Source organism: Stegodyphus dumicola, chromosome 1, assembly GCF_044657685.1.
Source record: "Stegodyphus dumicola isolate Sdum_Otavi_A_Nest chromosome 1, ASM4465768v1".
Classification (NCBI taxonomy): Eukaryota; Metazoa; Arthropoda; class Arachnida; order Araneae; family Eresidae; genus Stegodyphus; species Stegodyphus dumicola.
The window spans coordinates 174784833-174796278 of record NC_140768.1 but is presented as its reverse complement, the minus strand read 5'-3'; the positions used below and the strand labels follow the sequence as shown (position 1 = coordinate 174796278).

General features: G+C 30.3%; 1 protein-coding gene across 7 annotated transcripts in view; it reads left to right on the top strand.

Annotated features, from left to right (window-relative positions):
* The window catches only part of LOC118190646 (CD109 antigen-like), a 418585-nt gene that overhangs the window by 389759 nt on the left and 17380 nt on the right, over positions 1-11446 (top strand). For all 7 annotated transcript variants that reach the window (XM_085823099.1, XM_085823094.1, XM_035361392.2 and 4 more), the window contains 2 exons: positions 1748-1934; positions 7389-7618. In XM_085823099.1, coding sequence (XP_085679225.1) covers positions 1748-1934; positions 7389-7618 — 417 coding nt within the window. The remainder of the gene's footprint in view (positions 1-1747; positions 1935-7388; positions 7619-11446) is intronic.

Below are 11446 nucleotides of genomic sequence, written 5' to 3'. Positions count from 1 at the left end.
TTTGTTATTTGAATATCAAAAACCTACCTTTAAGATTTTGGGAGGAAAAAAAAAAAAGTGCATTTCAGTCTTATAAAGCCGACTTATGTTGTAAGTCAGATCCAATAATGAAATCTCACAGAACATGAAAGTTTCCAGAAGCATCACCAGTAATTCTGGCAGAAATTTAAATGAACAGCTCATTATGTATTCAAAAGACAAATTGTGGATATAGCATATAAAAAATTAAAGTCGCTTATCATAAGTTTTCACATTACATCGTTATCGTTTATCCACTTCTAAGTCCAGTATTGTGGCTTACTTTTTATGCCTAATTCTATATCTTTGAAAATACTCCACTTTCATGCAATGTCAAATACTAATTATTTTTTTTCGAAATGTGAGGAAAAAATACAAAATATATCTTCCTTTACAAAACCAGCTTATTGAGAATTAACTGAATTTACATTGAACCAAAACAAACTTATAAAACTTAATATATTGTGATGTCATGCTTATCCATTATTGGCACTAAATCACACTGTTTTGTGACAATGTATAAGTATTACTAGTAATATCAGCTATATAATGGCATTACAAATCTCTCATTCACTAAATTTTTTGGAGAAAAAATATTTTCTAAAATTCTGTAATATTCCGGTTATTTGAGCTTTCTGGTTAGTTGAATGTTGGAGGCTTTTACAGTAATTTTTTAAAAATGCCAATTTCTAAATAGGCCCTTGAGATTTTAGAGCAGATTTTTGTGGTGGTACACCACATATATATATATATATATAAAGGTGGTACTTTTCCATTTTGCAGGGGCAAGGGATAAAGTTGCCAAAAATGGTACAACCGATGCCAAAAGGAATATCCTCATTGGTAACCTAGTACGCCTCATTTGCAAAACAAGTTGCAGCCGTTTCTTATCAGATTGTTTCTTTCAATATCGACTTACAATTACATAGAATTTTTACCAAATAGTTCAATTTTATGCCCTAAGGCCATTTGTGGTAATTAAGTCAATTAGGATGCAATCACACTGCTCACCTGAAGGCGAAAATATAGAAAAGGCAAAGTCAAGTGTTAAATTCATCAATTCTAATGAGAATGCACTAGTGAAGTAAAGCACTGTAGTTTTACATAATTTCTAAGTAAGCTATTTGTATGAATTGAAATAATTCTTGCATTTAAACTTGTATTCCAAATTAAGATTTAACTTTGAAATTAATGTAGATAATTACTAAGAGAATTAGATTTTTATAGCGTAATTTCCATGAGATGAGATCACTTGGGGTCACGTGATATCAAACAGCGAATCAGGATGTTGTACCATGAAAGCATAGCAAATTCTTAATGTCTTTTTAGAAATTTATTGTCGTTTTACAAAATTTTAAATGATATTAAAATGTTTATGCCTTCAAAGTAAAAATTTCTTAGAACTAACATTTGTTAAAATTTTTCATGTGTATACTGTGTGTTGTCGCCAATAAAGTCTGCTTGGCGAGATTTGCGCAGGCGAAACAGAAAAGTACCAAAAGAGTAGTTCTGTATTTCCCATTCTTCTGGACTAGTTGATGAAATTAAGCCTCCATTTTTCATTTAAATTATTTATGCATATAACTAAATATTTTTTCTTTAAAAAATATTTTTCTTGTTAATATATTAACTTTATTGTTAAATTTTTTCTTGTTAAAATATTAACTTTATTGAAAAAAGTGTAATTTGATTTCCTTTTCCTGCGGTATAACCAAGACAACTTTTTCAGGATATTGGTGCTAAAGCAGCAAGAGCAAAACGGAGTGCTCAGAGATACCTTGAGAAAATGCTTCACACCGTCAAGGAATCAAAAGATCCATATGAAATAGCTATTGTTTCATATGCTTTGACACTAGTAAATAGCATTGATGGTGAAGCCGCATTTAATATCTTAGATAGTAAAATGAGAGAATCAGGTATACTTACATTTTTATAAGAAAATAATTGTGATAATTTTTTTTTTTTTTTTTTTTTGCATTTATTGGAAAATGAATTTTGTTTTTCCTTTTAATATTTATTATAAAGCATTTGCAGGTTTTAAGGTTCTTGTTTAAGCTGGCTTTCATAAAATATATGATTTGGACACCACATAACTTCCTTATACAGCCTATTGTATTATACACATTTTTTGTTGCATTTCATTTAACCTCAAATTTCATTAGAGATATTTTTCTCATTTAATTAATTCAATTCTGACTTCACAGGAAAGCAAAAATAAATAAAAACTTAAAGCATCTTCATTAAAAATAGTAAAATGAAAAAAATAAATAAAACACCAAATACAGTTAAAAACAGTTTTTTTTTTTTTCTTCTTCTTTTTTTTTTTTTAACAGTTAAATTTAAAGTTTTTATGCAAAAGCAAGCAGTTAGGTCAGCAGGCAGGAAGACCAGATTTTTCAATGCCCAAAACTGAAAGTTTAGTTTTGGTTCGACCCGGCAAACAGACACTGAAGTTGGTGCACGAATTCACTTAATTCTCTATTCTACGAAGAGTTCCATGTCTAAACAAATGGCGACCTTGTTAGGCTTAGCGCTACTTAAACTTTTAAATTGTTGATAACTCTATAACTGCATGCAGGTTAACTAAAGGCATAAAAACCTTAACTGGAACAGAAGAAAACATAATTCAATCACTTTTACAGCAAAAAGTGCACAATTTACCAACTTATGAGAATAAAAAATACTGAGCACACCAAGGCGTATAGCAGAGTAGGTATAGAATGTATATATATATATACAGGGTTCGTAGCAGTCCTTATAAGTGCTTATAAGTCCTTATATTTGAAAATAAAATATAAAGGCCCTTATATGTGCTTACTTTTTCTTTAAAGCCCTTATTTTTTTGTTTTTAGTGCTTATTTTTTGCTTTTAGTGTCTTTTTTTTGTGTGTGTGTGTGTGTAATGAACGTGCTATTTTGCGCTATTTTTCCCCGTACCAAAGCCGAAAATAAATAAACAACTTTTCTTCCTAATATGGAATGTCAGATGGTGAGTCATACTCCCGGAAATAGCTTTTTTCCCTTTCTCTGCATTAACGTATTCTTTGGTGTGCAGGAAGAGTACAGACAAGTGTCCGTCGTTCTATCGGTCAAAGAATTGCGAAAGCAGTAGAAAATTCCACTACATTTGGCATTCTTTTCCTCCCACCCAAATACTACACATGTTTGAATTTCTATCAAGATCTTAAAAATTTGCATTCTCGTTCTGCTTGGTCAGTTCATATTCGTGTTTATTATGATCATTATGCTTATATTATGGGCATATGTATGAATGTTTATAATAACATAGTTGCAGTAACTGCTGAAGTATAGTAAACTTCCAAAAATGGTTGTGTTTTAACACAGATTAGCTTTCTAAGGAATAATATTTGGAATGGCTTAAATAAAGGGAAAGTAATCGAATAGTCAAAATAATTTCATTTTTTTGGCCAATATATTGTACAGTACGAAGGTTGGGAGGTCTCCCCTTTCTCCGCAAAATCTTGAATATTGAAACTGTTACAGTTTGCTGCAAAACAAGCAATGGACCTTTTTTTTTTTTTTTTTTTTTTTTTTTTGGTCACTTTCTAATCTGGATTGAATAGGACTAAAAGTTCTGCTGTCTACCAACCTAAGCGAAGAATGATTCTATTCCGGAAATTTAACGCCGTCTGTTGAAAATTAGAATGAAAAACACCCCAGTTATTTAGTTCTTTACTCTCCTAATACGGTAGTTGTTGATTCCGATTGTGTAATATCACGTAGAAAAGAATTACGGCGCATGTATTGCGCAATAACGTTTGTGATATTTTGCAGATATAATTAATTTTGATGTTCAGTCCGAGATTTGTTTATGAACACTTAAAAGAGTTTTACTGTGCTTGCTAAGCAGAATATTTTTTAGTTCCATTGGTTTATTTTTATATGATGCACATATTGAAATGTCAAAAGCATTTATTTAGCGGAAAAATCTAAAGAGCGGCTACAGTCTACTCCCCCCTTCCGCTCCTTCAAGTTACGCTCGACTGTCCGAATATTCGCCAATTTCCAACTATGCAGGTTAGTTAAGCTTTTACTGTTAAAGATGACTGCATGAAGCAAATTTCTGTCTTCTGATTTCAGAAATGTTCCTCTTTTTTACTTAAATTACTTTGCTTGCAATATCTGTTAAGAGAAAACTGATATACAATGAAAATTCAGATTTAAATTATTTAAATATCAATATGAGTGGAAAAATAAATTGTATTTATTATTAGGTTCCAGGTGAATACAATAAATATACCTTATTATTATTTATTTTCTCTATTTTGAACTGAAATTTCATCATTAAATCTTGTAATATAGTTTAGTTCTTCATAGTTTATTTTTTTCCTCTCATTGTAAACTAGTTCTGTAAATTGAACTATTATTTAAAATTTAAAAAAAAAAAAAAAAGTAATTATTTTCCATGGTTGAAATAATGCTTATTCTCTCTTAATAAGTACTTTATTTCTCATATTTTAAATTACAAGTCTAATTTTTAAGGTTATGCAGTTGTCTATGATGTAATTAGACAGGTGCTTATTTTTTTTCTTAAAATGTGCTTGAAAAGTGCTTGTAGGTGCTTATTTTTTTAACTAAAATGTGGCTATGAACCCTGTATATATATTTATATACAGTGGATGGACAAAAACATGGAAACACCTTGTGAAATGCATGTTTGAAAAGAAAGATTGATTTTAATGAAATATGTAGGTGGCGCTGGCGTTTTTGACTATTGACGCCACCTATACAACTTCGTAAATGTGCTAAACAGTTCAGTTGTTGTCGGAGTACTGTTATGTGAGGTTGTCATTGCATTATGTCAGAGTTAACAGACTTCGAACGTGGGCAAATTGTTGGAGCATGTATGGTAGGTGCTTCCGTAAGCAAGGTAGCCGAGGTGTTTAGTGTTTCAAGAGGTACTGTATCGAAGATTTATTCCGCATATTTGAAAAGCGGAAAAACATCATCTGCTAAATCACAGCGCGGACGAAAGTGTGTCCTAAGTGATCGTGACAGACGATCATTAAGGGCAATTGTGACGAAAAATAAGAAGACCACAGCTGCAAAAGTTACTGCTGAAATGAATGTTGTGTTACCGAACCCATGTGAGTACCAAAACAATTAGAAGGGAGCTTCATAAATAGGGAATTGCTGGCCGTGCTGCAATTGAGAAGCCACTCATCAGTGATGCTAATGCCTGTAACAGGAAAAGGTGGTGTTTAAGTCATAAAGCCTGGACTATAGAGCAGTGGAAGCGAGTAATATGGTCTGACGAGTCTTCTTTCACATTGTTTCCCACTTCTGGCCGAGATTACGTCTGGAGAACGCCATCTCAAGCCTATAATACGGACTGCTTGTTGCCAAGAGTGAAACATGGCAGGGGTTCTGTTATGGTTTGGGCAGCCATATCGTGGTTCTCTGCTAGCCCCATGATAACTGTGTCAGGGCACATGACTGCCAAGATTTATGTGAACATTTTGGCCGATCAAGTTCATCCCATGGTACAAACTTTGTTCCCCAATGGTGATGGTGTCTTCCAAGATGACAAAGCCCCTGTTCACACAGCTCACATTGTCCAGGACTGGTTTTCTGAGCACGAGGATGAGTTGTCCCATCTACCCTGGCCACCACAGTCACCAGACCTGAATATTATCGAACCTTTGTGGTCTACATTGGAACGGAAAGTGCATTCTCGTTATCCTCCGCCAACATCGTTATCTGAACTTGCCACCGTTTTGCAGGAAGAATGGTATAATATTCCCTTGGCAAACATACAGGAACTGTATTTATCCATTCCGAGAAGACTGCAAGCTGTTTTGGATGCCAACGGGTTTCCTACACCATATTAAGCAAAGAAACATGTTTTTTTAAAGGTGTTTCCATATTTTTGTCCAACCCCTGTATGTATATATTTGTTGCAGCTGATCGCAACCAAATGTAAGGTGCACAACTACATGTTATAGAAGCTCCATATGCTTGAATGGTATAAGACTACTTGTTTTTAGAGTTATGCAAAATGCATAAATATGTACATATGTTATGAAAAAATCTCCTCTGAATCCATTTTGGGAAAAAAGAGTCCTTTATTTTGTCCATGTGTATAGATGTCATGGAAAAACATTGTTCAATTGTATTTAAAAGTGGTCAAAATAGATATTTTCGATGAAATGTGATACTCAGAATTTTTCTTGATTACAATAATTCCTTTACTTCATACAAGGAAGTAAAAAGAGATCTGTATAAAATATTATTGAAAGGGGGGAAAAAGAGGTAGAAATAAATTCTGATTTTTTAGACTTCAGCCTAAAACCTGAAAGCTGACACAAACTTGTTTCTTCAGAGCATAAAACGTAAGAGGGAAAAAAATTAATTTTCTGATGAAGCAAAATAATATGTATTCGTGCATACATTTGTATCTACCATTTGTAGCAACCTTCTTGAAAATAATTTTCATACAATTTGATAAGCTGATGGATGCTATTCTGAAACAGAGATTTGTGCAATATCAGCAGATATTCTTCTCATGTTATCAACATATTAGTGATTTTAAAATCACATAGAATCATATTAATGAAATTGCTGTGATATTTTGCAGTGTCCCTGTAAATGGTATGAGATGATGAAGCATAATTTGATAGCCCCTTGAAATTATTTTTTAAACTTGTTTTTCCTATTTCCGTACATTTCTTCCTTAGCTTTAAATACAAATTTGTACTTTTTAAAATATTTTAGTCTCCATTTCTGAAGATTGGTGATATTTGAATATTAACTTGCTAATTTTATTTATTAAATATTTATGAATCTCTTTCAACAAGCTTCAATATAAAAATGATTTGAGATACATAAAATGTGATTTCTGAGAACCATTTATTTTTTGTACTTTCATTTTTGATCTCCTGTACTCTTAATGCTGCAGATCAAATTTTTCCTCCTAAATTTTCAATGCTTTCAAAACTTTCAGTTCTTCTGGGAAAAAATTTGATAAAGGTGGGCTGTTTAAATTTATTTCGCTATTATCAAATAGTTTTGAAAACTCAAATCTTAATCTCGTAATCTTGTACCATCCAACATTATTTGCATTTGTTTTTTAATATTTTTGTTCTTATTCTTAGTACCTTTTTAATGCTTATTAAATAGCATAAAAGCAACTAGAGTTGAAATGAAATAGGTTTAATTATTATTATTTTTTTTTTCCCTCTCTGTTGAATTTCTTACTGAGAGCACTATCTAAACTATTTAGTAATTTTATTTGGGGGAAAGCATATTATTTTATTGCATTATTCATTAGTTTCTGGTGTTCCATGCAAATATTTTAACTTTTCAATAAAATTTCTTGAAAAATTTATAATGATTTTCTCCGCCCCCCAGCTGGATTGCGATATTGGAGCAAAGATTATGTACCTCCACTTTTATCAAAAGTTGAAAACAATAGGCCTTATGTCGTTCCTCGTTTGCCTCACAAGTATGATGCTTTAAATGTGGAAACCACTGCGTATGCTTTGCTGGTACATGTGAAGCGCCATGCTGTTATTCAGAAAGAAATTGTGGCATGGTTAAATACTCAAAGATCAACAGATGGAGGATGGGCTTCAACTCAGGTAATTATAACCACTAACTTGTGTTTTTAATCTAACTTATTTATATTTTTTAAGTAAATATTTGAAAATTTTGAGTAATTTGTAAATAAATGGTTGGAAATTTTATGCCACAAATTTCTTCATTTTAAATCTGAGAATATTAAAAAAAAATTAAGTTTGTTATGAAATATATTTTAAGCAATTTTGAAATTTACAGTTTGTTATGAGAATAATCAAATTTAACTTGAATGTTTGTTCTGAAATCTAGCAAAGCATTTAAAAGATTTCTGAGACAAAATTTTATCTTGTTGAAAATAGGAAAAAAATAATTAATTGGGAAAAGTGATTAGGTAAAAAGTGAGTCAGTGAAGCTTGCAGCCAGTGCTTAGCTAAGACACACACATGTCCTCAAGGTACCACATGATTTTCAAAGTAGAAGCTTTAATAGCTAGATTTTGACCAGTTTTGCTTATTTGTGTTACTTTTCTTAAAAGGATTTAAATCTTACAAAAACTAAAATTTCCAGTTATTATTAAATTTAATTCATTTTCTTAAAATGTGTTAGGCTAAAAATTGAAATATAGAATTCTGCATTAAAACCTTTTTTGAAATATTTGATTAAAACATCTTTTTAACTGTATCTGATAAAAAGAATCAGCTACATTGATCAGCAATTTAGCTGGGGTTTTAATTTTTACAATGATTATTTATTATTCATCAAGTATTTTCTATGAAGAAAAGTTTATTTTCTCTTCTTGTTTTGCTTTATTTTATCAGAAGGTATTCTTGTCTAAAATAATAAATATTTTTTAATAGTGATTTGCCTCAGCTTTTTTTAAGACAAATTTTAAAGTAAATTTTATAGATTAACATAGGGACAGGTATAAACAAATTATTGTTTATGTAGTATAATTTCATTAACAAATAATTGCACTGTCATTTTAGAATTACATAAGTGCAATGCAGTTTTTTAAAGAACTGTAGACAAATTTAATAATTTATATTTTAAGATACCAGTATGCAAGTGTCTACGTCTTTTAACTTTATTCATATTGTCCATGTATGTTGGAAGTAAATACAGTGTCTCACAAAAATCATCGGGCACAATAATATTTTTACTTTTTTAGGTAATAGAAGAAAAGCTTTGCAATAAAATAATAAACAATATTTTCCTTTTGAGTACATGATTTGTTAGTTCTCTCTTTGTAGTAAATAAATTAGAAAAATGAAATAGTAAATTTAAAAGACAGCGTTTTAAGCTGAAATGGGGAAGAAAAAAAAGGGTACCACAAAATTAATCAGATATTTTCATAATTTCTAATTAAGATTGTCTGCAATAAATAAAAAAAAATAAATTTTATGGAATTATTTTGAATAAAGAAGCTAGGCAACTATCTAAAAGCCTTTTGCTTTAATAATTCAAATTTTCTTTTTAGAAAATATTCCTTATTTTAATGTTTTCTTGCAACGGCTCAGTCACAAAAGGAAATATCGTTAGAAACCCACAGATCAGTTGTTGATTTGCATCAAACGGAAGAGAAATTTGGGAGAAAAATTGCCTACTTTAAGTGATTCTACAGTTTTTGATATTATTAAGCATTATAAGAAACAGAATCGTATTCAAAACAAAAGAAGACCTGGAAGACCATCTAAATTATCTCATGGAGTAAAATGCTTTATTCTAAGGAACATTAAAAAGAATCCAATACTGACTGCTCCTAAACTTGTTGCAGAACTTCATGGATTATATTAAATATGTGAAAATCCAGAAACTGTAAGAAGAGTAATGCTATCTGCAGGATATCATGGGCGAATAGCAAGATGAAAATTTTATGTCAGTAAATAAAGCCAAGAACTTCGACCCACATTTGCAAAATTGATGAAACAAAGGACACCCAACTATTGGAACAAAAGTGTTGTTTGCTGATGAAAGCAAATTTAACATCTTCGGCTCAGATGGGCGAATGTTAGTGTGGAGAAAACCCAAGGAAGAATTTTAGAAGCAAAACTTAGTAATAAGTGGCAAAGAAGGAGTTATGATATGGGTATCTATGACACTTTCTGGTGTTTGTGGATTAGTATAAATACCTTGACATCTTGAAGTGAAATTTGGCATCGTCAGCACAAAAACTTAATATACAAATAAGATTTAAATTCTTCTGGGATAATGATCCAAAGCATACTGTGCATAATGTTAGACTCTGGCTGTTATATAAGTGTCTAGTAGTAATTAAGGCAGTACCCCTGATGCCAGATCTTAATCTTATTGAACATATTTGACAGGAACTAGAATCGAAAATTCGAAAACAGAGCATATTTTCACGGCAGCAACTGCAAGCAGTGATTCAAGAGGTGTGGCATAAAGTAAGTCCAGAAATAACAAAACAACAACAACAAAAAAAAAAAAAAAAAAAAAAAAAAAACTTGTGGAGTCAGTGCCCAAAAGATTAAATGAAGTGATTGAGTGTAAAAATTATCCCACAAGATATTAAGAAGCAATGCATGTTTTTGTCATTTTTTAGCTGTTGCTAAAAATCTCCGATTATTTTTCCTCATTAAATAAATTATATTCATTTTTGAATTTAATTTTCATCTTTTCGAAAATGTATTTACTGTAAAAAAAGTATCGAATTTATATATAATTAAAATAAAAGCCTTTCTTTTTGCTTTAATTTACTTTAACCTTTCTGTTCATGAAAGAATACAAAAATTCAAAGCGCCTGATCATTTTTATGAGCCACTGTATGTGTTTGAAAATGGTTGCAAAATATTTTGTTATTATAAAATGAAAGCAAAAGAAAATTTTTATTTACTATTTGAACTGCAAATAAATATATTTTTCTGTAATTTCATTATAAAAATGCAAATTTTATTTAAAAAAAATATAGTCATCTTTATATAATCTATCATAATTATATCTTTTAAAAGCATATGAACATCATATTGTAAAATTAATATTTTACGATGATCTAAATTATGTTTTTGTTTGGTATATAATATTGATATTGTTTTGCAAATGCCTTGAAATTGTATATCAATTAACTCCTAGATTTGGAAGATGTTATTCTTGCTAAGAATTAACTAAATGTGCAAAATTTAGGATTCTGTGTTTATGTGTAATTTAAGTGTTCCAGAATAAGATGAAAATTTGATCAATAATGATATATAAAAATAAAATTAAGTTTGTATCTTTCAATAAACACTTCTCACTTTTTTCCACAATTCGTATTCAAATTTGATTTTGTAAATTAAGATTCGTGTTTGCTTATTCTTTCTTCTCCCTGCCTTGAAAAATTTAGAGCTGTAAGTTTAAACTCATGATTAAACATTTTACTTCAAGAAAAAGATGTAAAGAAAAGCAGAGACAGTGCTAGACGTTTTTGCTTTTTGATGCAACATCTACTGCTCTTAAATTCTGCCTCTTGGTATTTTTGTAATTTTCATTGCAGTCACATCAGTTGTAGAGGCTCTGATGAAATGTAAAATATAGTACAAGTACTTATTGGATTAACCCTTCAATGCATGTAGTTGCCATTTGGCAATATACTCATATTTAGTCATGTAAATCAAATCAAGACACAAATTTTAGCTTACTGCATAGTTGGTTACATACTGTTTACATATATGAAAGTTTCAGTGTAAACACTAATGGTGTAATGGTCATTATTGTAAGTTGATGTGTAGGCTATGGACATCATTTGTGTTTATGAACTTTAGATTTTGTGTTTGTTGTTAATTTGATGTATTCAAAGTTTTAAATTTGTTTGAACAAGTTTATAAAGTATGTATTGTTACATAAAATTGTTATTACACATTTGCCTACTATATTTTTTGTGTAAAAGTTAATAA